At 50.3% G+C, this 17,500-nt stretch overlaps 1 protein-coding gene across 1 annotated transcript in view; it reads right to left on the bottom strand.

Moving 5' to 3' along the window:
- rbms3 (RNA binding motif, single stranded interacting protein) overlaps nucleotides 1–17,500 on the bottom strand; it is a 133,947-nt gene that overhangs the window by 80,897 nt on the left and 35,550 nt on the right. Inside the window, exon 4 of the mRNA XM_084696892.1 lies at nucleotides 7,356–7,447. Within this exon, the coding sequence (XP_084553018.1) occupies nucleotides 7,356–7,447 (92 nt within the window). The remainder of the gene's footprint in view (nucleotides 1–7,355; nucleotides 7,448–17,500) is intronic.

The raw sequence follows: 17,500 nt of genomic DNA, 5'->3' as shown, positions 1-17,500 counted from the left end.
GAGTGAAGGGAGAGTGAGGATGAGGGGAGGGTGAGGGGAGGGTGAGAGGGGAGGGTGAGGGGAGGGTGAGCAGCAGGATGAGGATGAGGGTGAGGGTAGGATGAGGATGAGGGTGAGGGGAGGATGAGGATGAGGGGAGGGTGAGGGGAGAGTGAGGATGAGGGGAGGGTGAGGGGAGGGTGAGGGGAGGGTGAGGGTAGGATGAGGATGAGGGTGAGGGGAGGATGAGGATGAGGGGAGAGTGAGGGGAGGGTGAGGGGAGGGTGAGGGGAGGGTGAGGGGAGGATAAGGATGAGGGTGAGGGGAGGATGAGGATGAGGGGAGGGGTGAGGGGAGAGTGAGGGGAGAGTGAGGGGAGGGTGAGGGGGAAGAGAGGTGACAGGATGTTTGTGACCCAGCTGGAGCTGAACAGGAGTTTCAGACAGAGAGACACATTACTGTTGAGTCTTAATTATGTTGAAGAGTCAGAGAAGCAGCAAGGGAGGCAGGGAGGGAGGGAGGGAAGGAGGGAGGGAGGGAGGGAGAGGGAGGAGAGAGAGAGAGAGAGAGAGAGAGAGAGAGAGAGAGAGAGAGAGAGAGAGAGAGAGAGAGAGAGAGGGAGGGAGGGAGGGAGGGGGAGAGGGGAGGAGGCTCTAAGCTCTAAGGATATGTAACTGCTCTGGTGGGAGGTTATGTTAATCGTGTTGTGCGCGTGTGTGTGTGAGGCAGAGAATAAGTGTTTGTTTAGGGAGGAGAATACACATCATCATCACAAGTGTGTTTGCACACATCCCTTCTAATTCAATCAATTGAAATATATGCACGCTTAATGTCAAATGGACTTCATGATGCAGCAGTATTTACTGTTTTAAACCCTCTCTGATTGGATTTACTGTATGCACATGGGTCTGTGGTGGGTGTGGGCGTGTGAGTGTGCGTGTGCGTGGTGTGTGTGCGTGTGGTGTGCGTGTGTGTTGGTATTTGAAAGATAAGCTGTTCAAATAGAGACAGGCTAATCAGTCATTTGTCATTTGGAGTCCTTTGCTGTTCAGTAAATAGCCAGTACACTCACACACACACACTCTATAAACATGTATGAGAGAGTATAGCTCAGAGTGAGAGAGGTGGAGGGAGACAGAGAAGGAGAGAAGGAGAGAGGGAGAGAGAGACAGAGAGAGAGAGAGAGAGAGAGAGAGAGAGAGAAAGAAAGAGAGAGAGAGAGAGAGAGAGAGAGAGAGAGAGAGAGAGGGAGGCCTTGCATTGAATAGCTTAATCCCTGATTTAATTGGTGTAACTGATGAAGACTAATTGAAATGGAGCAGCAGAACAGACACTAGCATGAAGGACTGAGAGAGAGAGAGAGAGAGGGATGAAGAGAGGGAGGAATAGAGAGAGGAGTGGGGGAGGGAGAGGAGGAGGAAGGGTGGACGGAGGGAGGGAGAGAAGGAGGAAGGATGGGGTTTTACTTTAGAGAACCCAACATTTAGACCATGATGGGCTTGTATTTCTGGTCAACAACATCAACTGAGGAATACAGGATACACACACACACACACGTCACCTTGCTCTACTTTGTGAATCTCTGAAACGGACCCACACCACACACACACACACACACACACACACACACACGTACGCTCTCCCCACCTTGCTCTCCTGTGGATCCTGATGCCTCTGAAAGAGAAACACACACACACACACACACACACACACACACACACACACACACTTCCCAGCTTCGCTAATGGAGAGAGATCAATTGAAGGGAAGCGGGTGGACACAGTTGCCACATCAAAGAGATTCTAATACCAGCAGACTGGGGTCGTTACTGAGAGAGAGTCTGTGTTTATATTTGGTTCAAAGGGAGACCAATATGGCCAGGAGAGAGGTCTGCAAACACCATCATTTAGGCCCATGGCCATTCTGGCTAAATTGGTAGCTAAATAGAAAGCTATTAACACACACACCAACACACATACAGAAATATTTGCTTCAATCTCATTTTTAATTACAGTCGCATTGTTTAGCAGATTGGACATCGTTCAAAGACACAAGCTCATAAAGGCCAGACATTGCAATTAATACATGTCTCTCTCTGTCACTCTCTCTCTGCGATAAGGGAGTATACACAAGAGAAAGACTGCACTCTGAGCGTGTCTGATTGAGAGATGTACGTTTGTATATACTATATAATATGTTAGCTTTCACAAAATGTATTAAAAATATATATTTTAATCACATGAAATACAATTTTATTTTTTATACCAGATTCTTGATATTTATAAATTGGCATTATTAGAAATGTTTGTTTTAAATTCTATGATGTGTAATTAATGACGCGTCTCTGCACTGTGGACTGCTTTGGCAACATTGTTTAACTCGAACCTTCATGCCAATAGAGTTGAGAGAGCATCTCTGAGTCTGGGTGGAAGGGCACATTCACATCCTCTATAGCTGCATCACCTCCCCCCTCTCCTTTTCTCCTTCCATCTCCATCCCTCTCCATCCCTCTCCTTCTCACTCCTTTTCTCTTTGTCTTTCTCTCTCTCTCGCTGATAAGTTTGTAACTTTGTTCATTAGAGCCTGTCTCCTGCTGTAACGTCTGTTTGTGGTGACATTGAGTCTGGCAGTCCTCCCTCTCTCTCTCCCCCCTCCTCCCTCTCTCTCACCCCTCCTCCCTCTCTCCCTCTCACTCTCCCCTACCCACCCTCCCTGTCCTGCCCTTCCCTCCTTTCCTCCATCTGCCTCTAGCTTTCCCTCTCTCCATCACACCACTTCTCTCTGTGTCTCACTCAATCTCACACTCAATCTCTCTCTCTCTCTCTCTCTCTCTCTCTCTCTCTCTCTCTTTCTCTCACTCAATCTCTCTCTTCGTAGATCTTCACTCTAGAGTTTTTTAATCTATTTCACTCTCTCCCTCTCCCTCTCTCCCTCTCTCCCTGTGTCTCTCCTCTCCCTCCCTGCCTGTCTCTCTCCTCTCCCTCTCTCGTTCCCCCTTCTCTCTGCACGTCTTCTCTCTGCTCTGTGTAATAATTTACCGCACGCCGCGCTCCTGCAGATGATTGAAGCGCAATTAGACGACTGAGACAGAGGGAGGGAGAGAGGGTGGGCTCTGAGCTGGAGCTTGTCAGATGGTCCATCCCTCTCTCTCTCTCTCTCTCTCTCTCTCTCTGTCTCTCTCTCTCTCTCTCTCTCTCCATCTTTCTCTCTCTCTCTCTCTCTCTCTCCATCCTTCTCGCTCGCTCTCTCTCTCTCTCTTTATCTCTCTGGCTTTGCCCTTCAAAAAAGTAGCACTTCTGGGAAGCTGGAGTGTGTGTGTGAGGGGTGTTTACGTGTGTGTTGTGTGTGTGAGGGGTGTTTACGTGTGTGTGTGGTGTGTGTGAGGGGTGTTTACGTGTGTGTGGTGTGTGAGGGGTGTTTACGTGTGTGTGGTGTGTGTGAGGGGTGTTTACGTGTGTGTGGTGTGTGTGAGGGGTGTGAGTTGAGATTATATGTTGATCTCAACATCCTTATGCAGTTACACAGACAGATGGAATTATGCACATGTGTGTGAGTCTGTGTGTGTGTGTGTGTGTGAGAGAGTTTGCTTGCGTGTACAAAGGAACCTTGGGAGTCTTTGTACTGTAAGCTGTGTCACACTGTCACTTTGGTAGAGGGAGAGACGGAGGAGAGGGATGGAGAGAAAAGAGAGCAATAGAGATAGTGAGAGAGAGAGAAAAAGAGAGAGAGAGAGAGAGAGAGGATTAGCAGACATGACTGCTTGACAACACAGCCAGGGCGTATCCACAGTACTGTCCGTCTCTCTGTTTACTCAAAGCGCCCCAGGAAACAGGAAGAGGCTGCGCAGCTCTGATCTCTATGACAGCCGTATCCACAGCGATCAAGGACCCCTCCTCCTTTTTCTGATTGGTGCCTGAAGGGTCACCTGAGTACTTTGACACAGTCACCCTCATTTCAACCTAGAACTCTACGCTACCCTTCCCCCACCTTCTTTTTTTCTTATTTTTTCTCTCTTTCTGTTTTTTTTCTGCCTCTCTCTCCCTCTATCTCTGCATCTCTCCCTCTCTCTCTCCATCTCTCTGTTAGTCTCACAGCTGTCCAAGGTATGGCGAGTTAAATTATGCATGCACCAACGCGTATGACAAAGGCAGTATTTTGATTATTCCATTCATCGTAAATGTAGGAGATGGGATTCTGCAGCTTATCTTGGCAGGCTTGGGAGTGAAAGCCAAAAGATGGAAAGAGAGAGAGAGAGAGATAGAAAATAACTCTTTTATTTTCACGAAGGGGGCTCTATCAGAAAAACTAAAAGAGAGCGGGATGATTTGCATGAAGACGAGCAGCTGTCAGGAGGTATTTCCTCCCACAGCCCTGGCGCTCGAGGGCGATCGGCCCGTAATTCAGCGTGATTGGCTCAAGGGGGAAATGTCAGGTTGGGGGAGCGAAGAAGGCGAGGAGAGGGAGGAGAGGGAGGAGAGGGAGGAGAGGGGCTGGATGACAGCCGTCAGAGACGGAGGAGAGACTGGCAGCCATCATCCTGTCTGCCTGCACCTGCCAGGATGAGGGGAAGTGATTGAAACACCACGCAGAATGAAAACCTCAGCTTGGGGTGAGGAGGGTGGATGTGTACACACACACACACTGGCACCACACGTACACACTGGTAGCAAACACACGCGCTTACAAAACACAGACACTCACAAGTAGCATATGCCCACACGTAGCACCCGCCCATAACACACACTCATAATCACCATGGAAACTCTAAGCCCCTCCTCTGAGGGTAAGTGATACAGACCAGGGCTAAAGGAGTTGTCCTAACAGAAATATAATGTCCTCTCCTCTGTCTCCCCCTTTCCTCGACCCCTCTCCTCCTCTTTCCCCCCTCTCCTCCACCCCTCTCCTCCCTCTACCTCTCCTCTCCTTCTCTCGCTCTATCTCCCCCTCTCTCCCTCTCTCTCTCTCCCCCACTCTCCGTCACAATCCCAGATCACAGAACCAGAGCATGAGAACCTTTCATGTGGCCGTGGTCCCACACAGAGACGGCCGTGGAGAGGAAAGAGGGAGGAAGAGTAGATCAAAAAACCACTTGCTCTTCATTCTCTCTTCCTCCTCTCCTCTCTGCCTCCTCTCCTCTCTTCCTCCCCTCCTCTCTTCCTCTCTTCCTCCTATCCTCTCTTCCTCCTCTCCTCTCTTCCCCTCCTCCCTTGTTGCGCCACGGATGAAAAATACTTGATTACAGCAATGCTCTGCTCCCAGACACTGTGCACTGCAAGGCAGGTGTGTGTGTGTGTGTGTGTGTGCGTATGTGTGTGTGTGTGCGTATGTGTGTGTGTGCGTGTGTGTGTGCGTCCCGCCTGGGCGTGGCTCTCCCGGTAGGTGGTTGAAGGGAAACCACAGTGAACGGAGGTAGGCTCTGATTCTCACCAGACAGACAGAAGCAGCTCAGTTATTCATGGGAATAGATAGCGCTTGCTGAATACTGGTGAACATATGGTGGATGTCAACTTGTTTGTGACAGTGAGCAGGCGTGTGTGTGAGTATGTATGGGAGAGATACAGAGAGAGAGAGAAAGGGCGAGACAGAGAAAGGGAGATACAGAGAGAGGGAGAGAGAGACCGACAGAGAGAACTAGCTGTGCTGTCTCTCAGACGTGTGATAAAGAGACTAAGCTGGATGAAAGCACACCCGCCCACTCACTTATGTGAGCAGAGAACATTAGTGTAGCTTCTAGACACACACACACACCCCCACACACACACAGTCAAACACACACACAGTCAAACACACCCACACACACACAGTCAAACACACAAACAAAAAGCTACTATCTTTCTAAAAGTCAGCTTTCTTCCATGGTTCTAGTCCACAGTCCAGGTGTGAGGACAGGGAGGGAGACAGAGAGAGAGACAGAGAGAGAGACAGAGAGAGAGACAGAGAGAGAGACAGAGAGAGAGACAGAGAGAGAGACAGAGAGAAAGAGACAGAGAGAGAGACAGAGAGAAAGAGACAGAGAGAGAGACAGAGAGAGACAGAGAGAAAGAGACAGAGAGAGAGACAGAGAGAGAGACAGCAGAGAGACAGAAAGATAGAGAGAGAAAGAGACAGAGAGACAGAGAGAGAGAGAGAGAGAGAGAGAGACAGAGAGACAGAGAGAGACACAGACAGAGAGAGAGACAGAGAGAAAGAGACAGAGAGAAAGAGACAGAGAGAGAGACAGGGAGAGAGACAGGGAGAGAGACAGGGAGAGAGACAGAGAGAGACAGAGAGAACAACAGCAGGTTTCAGTTGTGTGCAGACACGGCCCTGTCTGAGAGTTGCTGCACTGGTCTGATGAATAAATCATCCTGATCATAAATACATAGTGGATGAAGGGGTTCCCTCCCTCCCCCTCCCCCTCCCTCCTCCCCCCTCCCCCTCCCTCCTCCCCCTCCCCCTCCCTGACTCCCCCTCCCCAACAACCTCTCTCTTAATGGTGATTCATCCCGACTCACATTACACCCACGGCATCTGCCCCCCCCCCCCCCCCTCTCCAGGACCAGTGTAATGATGCTGTAGCGATGCCATGGCCACCAGCTTCAGCTGCAGTTAATGTGCTGATTAACATCAAGCTCATCTATCTGTAATCTAACAGCAGCTTCTGGCTCCATCCAGGCTCCATGAATCACTGCACTGTCTTCTGAGAGGGGCTGACTGCAGGGCAGTCTGTCTCTATCTGCCTCTAAATTAACCTCTAACCAGCCTCTACATCAGCTTTTACACCAGCCTCTAATGTCAGCCTCTACCCAGCCTCCGGGTCCCTCTGAAGCAGCCTCTCTGGAGGCAGGAGGCGGGGTGTGGAGGGGAGCAGGAGGCGGGGTGTGGAGGGGAGCAGGAGGCGGGGTGTGGAGGGGGTCAGGAGGCGGGGTGTGGAGGGGGTCAGGAGGCGGGGTGTGGAGGGGGTCAGGAGGCGGTCAGGAGGGAGGGGTGTGGAGGGGAGCAGGAGGCGGGGTGTGGAGGGGAGCAGGAGGCGGGGTGTGGAGGGGAGCAGGAGGCGGGGTGTGGAGGGGAGCAGGAGGCGGGGTGTGGAGGGGAGCAGGAGGCGGGGTGTGGAGGGGGTCAGGAGGCGGGGTGTGGAGGGGGTCAGTGTGCCTGCGCTGTCAGACTCCAGCCAGGCTAGAAGAGATCTGGACTTTGGCAGACGTCATTCGACGACTCTGAAATGGGACCCCGTAAAACGTGTTTATGGAACCAAATCATTCCAACGTGTGCGTCAGAATGGAGCCAGGGGAATGTGCTGGCGTCACGGCCGGAGCCTTTGTGTACGAGGAGTTAGCGTCCAGGCTAACGCCACAGTGTAAGCGGGTGGGGAATGCTACGTGGTTAGCAGGTCTTACCTTGGCCATCTGAGCTTGGACGCCGGTGGCCTTGAGGGATGACACGGCCTTCTGGGCTGCTGCTGGACTGTCGAAGTCCACGAAACCATATCCTGGAGAGAGGGAGGGAGGGAGGGAGGGAGGGAGAGAGAGGAGGGGAGGGAGGGAGAGGAGGGGGGGGAGGGAGAGGAGGGGGGAGGGAGAGGGAGGGAGGGATTGAGGGAGTGAGGGAGGGAGGGAGGGAGGGAGAGGAGGAGAGGAGGGGGGAGGGGGGGAAGGAGGGGGGAGGGAGAGGAGGAGAGGGAGGGATTGAGGGAGGGAGGGAGGGAGAGGAGGAGAGGAGGGGGGAGGGGGGAGGGAGGGGGGAGGGAGAGGAGGAGAGGGAGGGATTGAGGGAGGGAGGGAGGGAGGGAGGGAGGGAGGGAGGGAGGGAGGGAGGGAGGGAGGGAGGGAGGGAGGGAGGGAGGGAGGGGAGGGGGGAGGGAGGGAGGGGGGAGGGAGAGGAGGAGAGGGAGGGAGGGGAGGAGAGGATGGGGGGAGGAGAGAGTAGAAGAGGAGGGGGGGAGAAAGGTATATACGGTGAGTTTAATACCAGGACAGCGTAACGATGGTCTCAGTGAGATCATCAGGAGCTTCATAACTGGCAACACTGACGCTCATCTGGGGAAGGTTCCGGTGCTTCCGGCCAGAAAGGAGCTGTCTGTAAACACCCAGCCCAGACAGACACCAGGAAGAGACTCACAGGCACAGCTCCTCTTCCTGTGCCCAGGACATACCTTTCACTCTCTCGCAAACAGTCTCATTCATTTATAATAATACAATTCAGTTTTTTCCTGATCGTCCAAAACTTGAAGAAGTTCAAAATTAAACAATTCTGTTGGTATGTGTGTGAGTGTCTCTCTCTCTCTCTCTCTCCTCCTCTCCCTCCCCTTCACCCTCATCCACCCCTCCTCTCCCTCCCCCCGCTCCCCCACCACTACACCCCCCAGATTTGACTCGGTTTGGAGGGAGGCGGAGAGAGAACCCAGTGTGGGTGGTGTATGGGTGGTGTATGGGTGGTGTATTGTGGTGTATGGGTGGTGTATGGTGGTGTATGGGTGGTGTATGGGTGGTGTATTGTGGTGTATGGGTGGTGTATGGGTGGTGTATGGGTGGCTTATGGGTGGTGTATTGTGGTGTATGGGTGGTGTATGGGTGGTGTATGGGTGGTGTATGGTGGTGTATGGTGGTGTATGGGTGGTGTATGGTGGTGTATGGTGGTGTATGGTGGTGTATGGTGGTGTATGGGTGGTGTATGGGTGGTGTATGGGTGGTGTATGGGTGGAGTATGGGTGGAGTGATCCTGGCGTCCCCAGGAGGTATGGGAGGAGAGGTGGAGCTGGTTTTAATTAAAGTTTGGTGGATTAAGGCTGCCGCTGCTGAGGACTGAGCGATTAGAAGACGGAGGGTGGATCTCTCCTGTCTATCACACACACACTCACACACACACGTGCAAGCACACACACTCAAGCACACACATACCTGCACACACACATGCAAGCACACACACTCACACACACACGTGCAAGCACACACACTCAAGCACACACATACACACACTAATTAACCAGCAGGCTGCTAAATGGGGAGGATTGTAGATCGAAGTGAGGGGTCAACTAGAGTTCAAAGTGAAAGACAGCATGAATCATTCCTACAGGCCCTTCTATCAGGATCATAAACTGTGTAGGAGAGAACACAGAACCCACAACACATTAGGCCATACAACCAGAACCCAGGGATAGAAGGATCAGAGAAGGAAACGTGTCATAGAATGAAGTAGAACATTGCCAGCGAAACTGGAAAGTAAAAGTAGCCGTCTATTAGACAGCTTCTACACTGTAGGTTTAGCATGAACGTAGCTGTACGCATGTGTCTGAGGGAGTGTGTGTGTGCGTGTGTGTGGGCGTGTGTGTGTGTCTAAACTGTGCTCATGCACATACTGGACCCTGGAGATTCATTTGGCGAGAGCAAGGTACTCTGTCTCAAGATGTCCAGGATACACAAGTACCAGGAAATAACCTTTTACTCAGTTAGAATATCACACACACACACACACACACACACACACACAGGCAAGCCTCTTCTGATCTCTAAAACATGCTCATTCCGAGGGAGGCACAAGTACATAGTGTTCTAGAGTCCATCTCTGCTGTGTTCTAGAATTACAGAGAGAGGGGGAGATAGAGAGAGAGAAGAGAGGGAAGAGAGAGAGATAGAGATAGGGAGGAAGAGAGAGAGAGAGACAAAGAGAGAGAGAGAGAGAGAGAGAGAGAGAGAGAGAGAGAGAGAGAGAGAGAGAGAGAGAGAGAGAGAGAGAGAGAGAGAGGGAAAGAAGGAGGGAAGACATATATCTCAGTGTCGTCTCTGACACATGGCGGAACACAAACAAGAAATCAATATCTGTCATTAACAGCCGGCTCACTGTGATGGACTACACATATTTGATACTGTGCTGTCACACACACACAGTACACACAGTGCACACAGTACACACAGTACACACAGTACACACAGTACACACAAACACACATTTGCACATGGGGGGGGGGGACACAGTAAAGAGAAGAAAAACGGCACGACAGGACGTATTATATTTGAGAGATGTAGACCAAACTGTCATTATGTGAAGAATACAGTACGTACGTACACACACACACACACACACACAGTGTAACATCCCTGGAGGTCTCAGAGCATGAGCGAGACTCTGTCCTGGCCCCTCCAGCAGACGAGTATTACTAACATCTCCAGTCAGTCATCATCCACGCATCACTCACGCCTTCACCCAGCTAACAAATTATGTTAATCCTAATTACGTCGGCGGAAATCAGCATATTTTATCTCCGGATATTCAGAATTGTTTGGGGTTGACCCCTCGTCTTCCCTACTTATTCTCAGATTCAGATTAATATTCATATTCTGCCTGCAGGACTAATGATCTGCCATAAAGCGTACAGTTCGGGGGAATGTTAATAATCCTGGAGAGACAAAAGGCCTGTGATGCTGTACTGTGATGCTGTACTGTCCACGAAAACATGTTTACGTCTTTGCGTTGTGATGGGTATACACGAACGATTTACATTCATGCGCGGTTACACATATGTAAATCTCGATGGCAATTTGCATGTACATTTCGTGTGCGTGTGCGTGTCTAAACAGAAACATAAATACACCCTGCAGAGAAACATGTGTGTGACTTTTAATGTCACGTATGAAATATTATCTTAGAATAGGAGGCCTCTGACCACATCGCCCTCGGTTACAAAGTCAATAACACAGAGCTGATATATCACACCCACACACACACACACACACACACACACAGCTGGCATAGTGTACAAACACACACAAACTGCAAGTATTGTACATACAGTAGAATAGCACACACACACACACACACACAGCTGGCATAGTGTACAAACACACACAAACTGCAAGTATTGTACATACAGTAGAATAGCACACACACACACACACACACACACACAAACTGCAAGTATTGTACATACAGTAGAATAGCACACACACACACACACACACACACATACACACACACACACACACACACACACACAGCTGGCATAGTGTACAAACACACACAAACTGCAAGTATTGTACACACAGTAGAATAGCACACACACACACACACACACACACACACACACAGTAGAATAGCACACACACACACACACACACACACACACACAGTAGAATAGCACACACACACACACACACACACAGTAGAATAGCACACACACACACACACACACACACACAGTAGAATAGCACACACACACACACACACACACACACAGTAGAATAGCACACACACACACACACACACACACACACAGTAGAATAGCACACACACACACACACACACACACACAGTAGAATAGCACACACACACACACACACACACACAGTAGAATAGCACACACACACACACACACAGTAGAATAGCACACACACACACACACACACACACACACACACACACAGTAGAATAGCACACACACACACACACACACACACACACAGTAGAATAGCACACACACACACACACACACACACATATTCATGTAGCTTCCCCATATTCAGGACCAAGCACGTGACCCATCCTGTTCAAGGAGGAAGTGTTTCATATGGGGCGCTGGAGGGGAGACAGAGGTCCAGGCAGATCCCTTCTCAACCTGTGTCTGTGCTCTGCCTCAGAGCCAGGTCAGGAGAGAGGCCCTATCCCCTCCCCTCCCCAAACATTAAACTCTCAGGAGAGAATAATAGGATAGATTCACTGTGATGGCCACTAACAGCTTAAAGTGGATCCATTTAAAAAACATTATTTCAATTAAAGTTTTCTTCAACAGTGTGTCCATAAAGTATGGTTGCTTTACTGGTAGAAAATTATATATTTTTTTATAGAAAGGAGCTGTAGAGAGAAAAAAAAACTGCTATCTTAAAATACATAGTGAATTACCCACTTAGTAATGAAGACAAATCTGTAATGAGCAGCTTAAGCTAAGAGGCCTGGAACTGAGGATGAGAGAGATTTATAAAAGTGCCAGTAGTACATAAACAATTTTTCCACAAAGCAGATTTTTTATATACCAGCCAGCACCCCTCAAAAAAAAAGAACATTCTGGAAGTTCCGGAATGATTTGTTTTCCCGACGATATTTGTTTCTGTGTCCAGAGATTTTATTGTATCTGTTCTGTGTGTGGCTCTCGTAACTGCCAAGAGAAGACTGGTTCACGTGTCCAACTTTTCTCCATTCCATTCCACCATACTGTACTTCTTGGTAGGTGATTAGCTCATTTGCGAGGGCAAGTGAGTGTGTAAACCCGTCTAAACGTGTAGACTTGGTCTCCATTGAGATGTGCAATTGCCTTGGCCACTCACTTCCAGCTAAGCTACGCTAGCTCGTTAGCTTGATAACACCAGCCTAGATAGAGCACCATCTGAAGGAGCACTTTAGCGAGAGGGAGATATGAGGGGTGCTAATTACCTGTCAAGAGGATGTTAAGATCCTCTGGCACCAACACCACAGGAGGCATCACATACCGGAGAACACACACACACACACACACACACAGGGACATTAAACACACACACACGCAAGCAAGCACACACACTTGTATGCACAGATGCATGCTTGGGCGCACGCAACACACACGAGCACTCACGGTAAACACACGTGCCCATGCGAGCATGTACACACACAGTAAACACACATAATAGTAAACACAGACAGACACACAACAGTAAACAAGCGCACACACCAGTAAACAAGAGCACACAACCTTTAGCCAACATGACTGTCTCATCTCAAATCAAAATCCCCTCGCATTTTTATTCCACCATGCACAGAAGGGTGTGTGTGTGTGTGTGTGTGTGTGTGTGTGTGTTGTCCTTGAGGCCTGTTTAACGGGCCCCTGAACAGCTGAAGTCATTGATTTGAATATGCAAGCAGACCTCGTTTAGCTGCTCGCAAAGTTTGAAGGTGAAATTAGAATCCAGGGAGTCACCGAGGCCCTTTTGCACGGAGACAGACACATGGGGTAAATATTTGAACAAAAAAAGATCGATGAAAAATCAAGAGGCCGCGGAAAACAAATCTGCTCGGTTGGAAAGGTGGGGTGGGGGGTGTGGAGGGGGAGGAGGGTTGAGGAAGACAAGGACAAAGGGTTCCGTTTCACTGAAGCCCGCTAGGTAACTGTCTCTCCTGCAGATGTTCGTTTTCCACAATCAGACACCAGAAATGTCCTCTTCTCCTCCTCTCTCCTCTTTTCTCCTCTCCACTCCTACTCTTCCTTCTCTACTCTCCTCTCTTCTCTCCTCTCCTGTCCTCTCCTCTCCCCTCCTCCCCTCCCCTCCCCTCTCCTCTTCTCTTCTCTTCTCTTCTCTCCTCCCCTCTCTTCTTCTCTCCTCTCCTCTCCTCTCCTCTCCTCTCCTCTCTCCTCTCCTCTTCTCCTCTCTCCCCTCCTCTCCTCTCCTCTCCTCTCCTCTTCTCTCCTCTCTTCTCTCCTCTCCTCTCCTCTCCTCTCCTCTCCTCTCCTCTCCTCTCCTCTCCTCAGCTGACCAATCCCTTCCTTTCTTAGCCAATCAGGGGCAGTGTCATTAGTCAGTGAGACGAGGGGCGTGGCCAGGGCGGGGGAATGGTGCATGTTCCGGAGCGGTTCCCACGGCAGCCAGGGCCAGGGTTCTGATAAGGGATGACTCCTGGCACGCCCTCGCCCCCCAAGGACCTTGAGGTCATCCGTCAGCAGGCCGGATGACAGAGGAGGGGCTTGGCTAGCTGCTACGCTACAACATTAGCATAGAGTGAGTAGGACCTAGCTAGCTGCTATGCTACGCATCAGCATTAGCATAGAGTGAGCAGGACCTAGCTAGCTGCTATGCACTGTGGGTAATGTAGTGACCAGTGACTTTGGGTAGGAGCCAGCTGTGCTGCTGTTGGCTCAGTCCCCCGAGGAATAACTCTCCCCCATATCCCTCCCCCCCCTCCCCATGTCCGTTGTCAATGGAGACGGGACCACACTGGGAGGAAGAGGAGAGGACAGGAGGTCATGGCCAGGGGAATGTGAGAGTTCTATTTATGAAGCTCTCTCGCCCCAATCAGATGCATGCTTGTGTGTGTGTGTGTGTGTGTGGGGGGTGGGGGGGGGGGGGGGGGTGGGGGGGGAACTTGGAACGAGGAGGCGCCCGAGGGGGGAGGGGGGGTTGGAGGATGCTGAGTCCCAATCAATGGAACTCGGCTGGCTAATCAATTATCCCTTGGTGATCACAAATTAGGGTCATTAATACACACACGAACAAGAAAAATAAACGCATTTTCTCTCTCTCTCTCTCTCTCTCTCTCTCTCTCTCTCTCTCTCTCTCTCTCTCTTTCTCTCACTCTCTCTCTCTCTCTCTCTCTCTCTCTCTCTCTCTCTCTCACTCTCTCTCTCTCTCTCTCTCTCTCTCTCTCTCTGTGTGCTTTCTCCCAGAATATCCAGTGTTTCTGGAAGTGATTTTTTGGGACAAGGCGTTTTGGACCGGGTCTGATGCTGGCCGCACTTCAGTTGAGATTCTCATCTGCACATAATTCACTTCCAAAGGGCAGCAAGAGCCGCACAGAGAAGCAGTAATTGCAGCGGCCTGGTGTACAACATAGACAAATGTTTATATCTAGGCCCTCTAATGAGAAACCAATAATGGATGCAAACAGCACTCTCTCCCTACCACTTCCTGGAAACACACACACGCGTGCGTGCACAGACACGCATAAACCCACACACACACATACATGTCCTCCCACACACACACACACACACACACGCCTTCAAGACAATTGGAAAGATTCTCCCCTCAGGAGGGGGAGCGTGGCCTCATTCATCAGGAGACACTGCCTCACGCCGTAGCCCGGCTGCACTCAGACAATGATGGATCCATAAATCTCCCCGTGCAAAACCGAGCACACCAGATATTTCTCCATTAGCGTGTCAGCGTGGTTAAAGACGGATGAAGCCCCGGGAACTACAACCAATCACAGAACTACAACCAGTCATAGAACTACAACCAATCACAGAACTACAACCAGTCATAGAACTACAACCAATCACAGAACTACAACCAGTCATAGAACTACAACCAATCACAGAACTACAACCAGTCATAGAACTACAACCAATCACAGAACTACAACCTGTCACAGAACTACAACCAATCACAGAACTACAACCAATCACAGAACTACAACCAATCACAGAACTACAACCAGTCAAAGAACTACAATCAGTAACCCTTCTTAGAGAACTACAATCAGTAACCCTTCTCAGAAAACTACAATCAGTCACAGAACTACAACCAATCACAGAACTACAACCAATCCCAGAACTACAATCAGTAACCCTTCTCAGAGAACTACAACCTATCACAGAACTACAACCGGTCACGCCCTCTTGCAGAACTACAACCAACCACAGAACTACAACCAGGTCATGTCCTCAGACATGGGTAAGTGCTCCAGTGGCTGCTTAACGTTGAGCCTAACTCCAGGATCAATACTTTTCCTTTACACACCAAGGTCCTACATTACCGAAGGCCGCGCTGCAGTAACAATTGTGTACATGCCATTACCACCAAGCTACTTTACTGTACAGGATATTGATTTCAATGCTTCAATTAACTCCCCCAGTATTCCTCTCTCCCCCTCTCTCTCACCACCGCACAGACTTTAGGCAGGGATGTGAGAGAGATATCCTGTTTTATACTCCTTCTACTGCTGGGGACACACATATGGTCTTGCTGTTAAAGCTCACACACACACACACATGTTAAGGACTGTAGCAGTCAGAGAGCGGCCAGCGTGTTTACACAGCCAGATTGTGGCTGTCCCGCCCCAGACCACAGAAGAAGACTGACAGGGATCACTGCAGGCTCTCATCACAAACACCCACAATCCCCTGCAGCCGCTCACCAGGGACTTATCTCCCAGCGGAGGAAACGGACGTCCTAAAAAGGGATGAGGTCATTTCTTGTGCCTCCCGGCTCTTAGAGGAAATATGTAAGGTTTCGATTTACTGGTTTATTTTGGAGAGATGACTGTAGAGAGGGAGGGGTGAGGGAGAGAGAGAGAGAGAGAGAGAGACAGAGAGACAGAGAGAAAGAGAGAGAGAGAGAGAGAGAGAGAGAGAGAGAGAGAGAGAGAAGGAGAGATGGAGGGTGGAAGATAGGGAGTTCTCGGTGAATGTGCATTCCATAAATGCTTGACATATTTTGAGTGTGTGTACGTGTATATGTGTGTATTTGTGTGTGTACATGTATGTGTGTGTGTGTGTGGCTTGTTTCTAGAGGAGATGAAAAGGAGACGAGGGGAGGAGAGGAGGAAAGGTGGAGAGGAGAGGAGGGGAGAGAAGAGGAGGAGAGGAGAGAAGGAGAGGAGGTAGAAAAGAGGAGGAGAGAAGGAGACGAGGGGAGGAGAGATGGAGAGGAGGGGAGAGAAGAGGTGGAGAGGAGAGGAGGGGAGGAGAGGAGGAGAAAAGGAGAAAAGGAGAAGAGAGGAGGGGAGGAGAGAAGAGATCGAAAGGAGAGGAGGGGAGGAGGTAGAGAAGTAGAGGAGAGGAGAGAAGGAGAGGAGAGGAGGGAGGAGAGGAGGAGGGGAGGAGAGGAGGGGAGGAGAGGAGGAGGGGAGGATGGGAGGAGAGGAGGGGAGGAGAGGAGGAGGGGAGGAGAGGAGGAGGGGAGGATGGGAGGAGAGGAGGGGAGGAGAGGAGGAGAGGAGGAGGGGAGGAGAGGAGGGGAGGAGAGGAGGATGGGAGGAGAGGAGGGGAGGAGGGGAGGAGAAGAGGGGAGGAGAGGAGGAGGGGACTCTGGTTCTGATGTTGCCAGCAGAATGATCAACCACCATTGTGACATTTAAACAAGATGCAGGTCACAAGGTCAGCCGACGGAACACAAAGTGATACCAGATCACAGTGATGAAGGAATGCTCTTTCTAGAGACAGACAAGACTCTCTCACACACACACACCCAGCCACCCATACTCACACACTCAAACACACTCACATACAAACAGACTCACACACTTCCACACCCACCCACACACACCCACCCACACTGACCCCAGCCCTGCTCCAGTGAGAGCTCAGAGGGACCTCCAGCTGCAGGGACAGCAGGGCGGAGGGAAGCCCTTTCAAAGAGAAAATCAATCTGAAAGCACAGAGGACAGAGCTACAGGCAAGCAAAATGTCACTTATACAGTACAGACATGGTGACACACAAACACACACACACACACACACACAGTCCCGCTATGATACACCACTCTCTCTGGCTGTGGAGATTTGATGATGTCACGGTGGAGATGAATCAGAGCTCCAGTGTTGTGAACAGATTTTCTAGAAGATGGGGAGGTGGTCTAAGACGCATAGGCATATGCCTGGGCCTACACACACACACACACACACACACACACACACACACACACACACAGTATTGATCAGCCCACATTTTCACCTCTTCATCTCACTCCCACATTTTTCTCTAATCTCTCTCTTTCAGTCTGTTTCCTTATTCTGTCAATGTCTCTCTGTCTCTCAATCCCTCCCTATCCCCCTCTCTCCGTCAAGGTTACCTCTCTCTTCCTC

Source organism: Hypomesus nipponensis, chromosome 4 (genome assembly GCF_054491055.1).
Source record: "Hypomesus nipponensis isolate SF chromosome 4, ASM5449105v1, whole genome shotgun sequence".
Classification (NCBI taxonomy): domain Eukaryota; kingdom Metazoa; phylum Chordata; class Actinopteri; order Osmeriformes; family Osmeridae; genus Hypomesus; species Hypomesus nipponensis.
The sequence above is the reverse complement of the archived record's forward strand: the minus strand, read 5'-3'. Positions and strand labels throughout refer to the sequence as shown.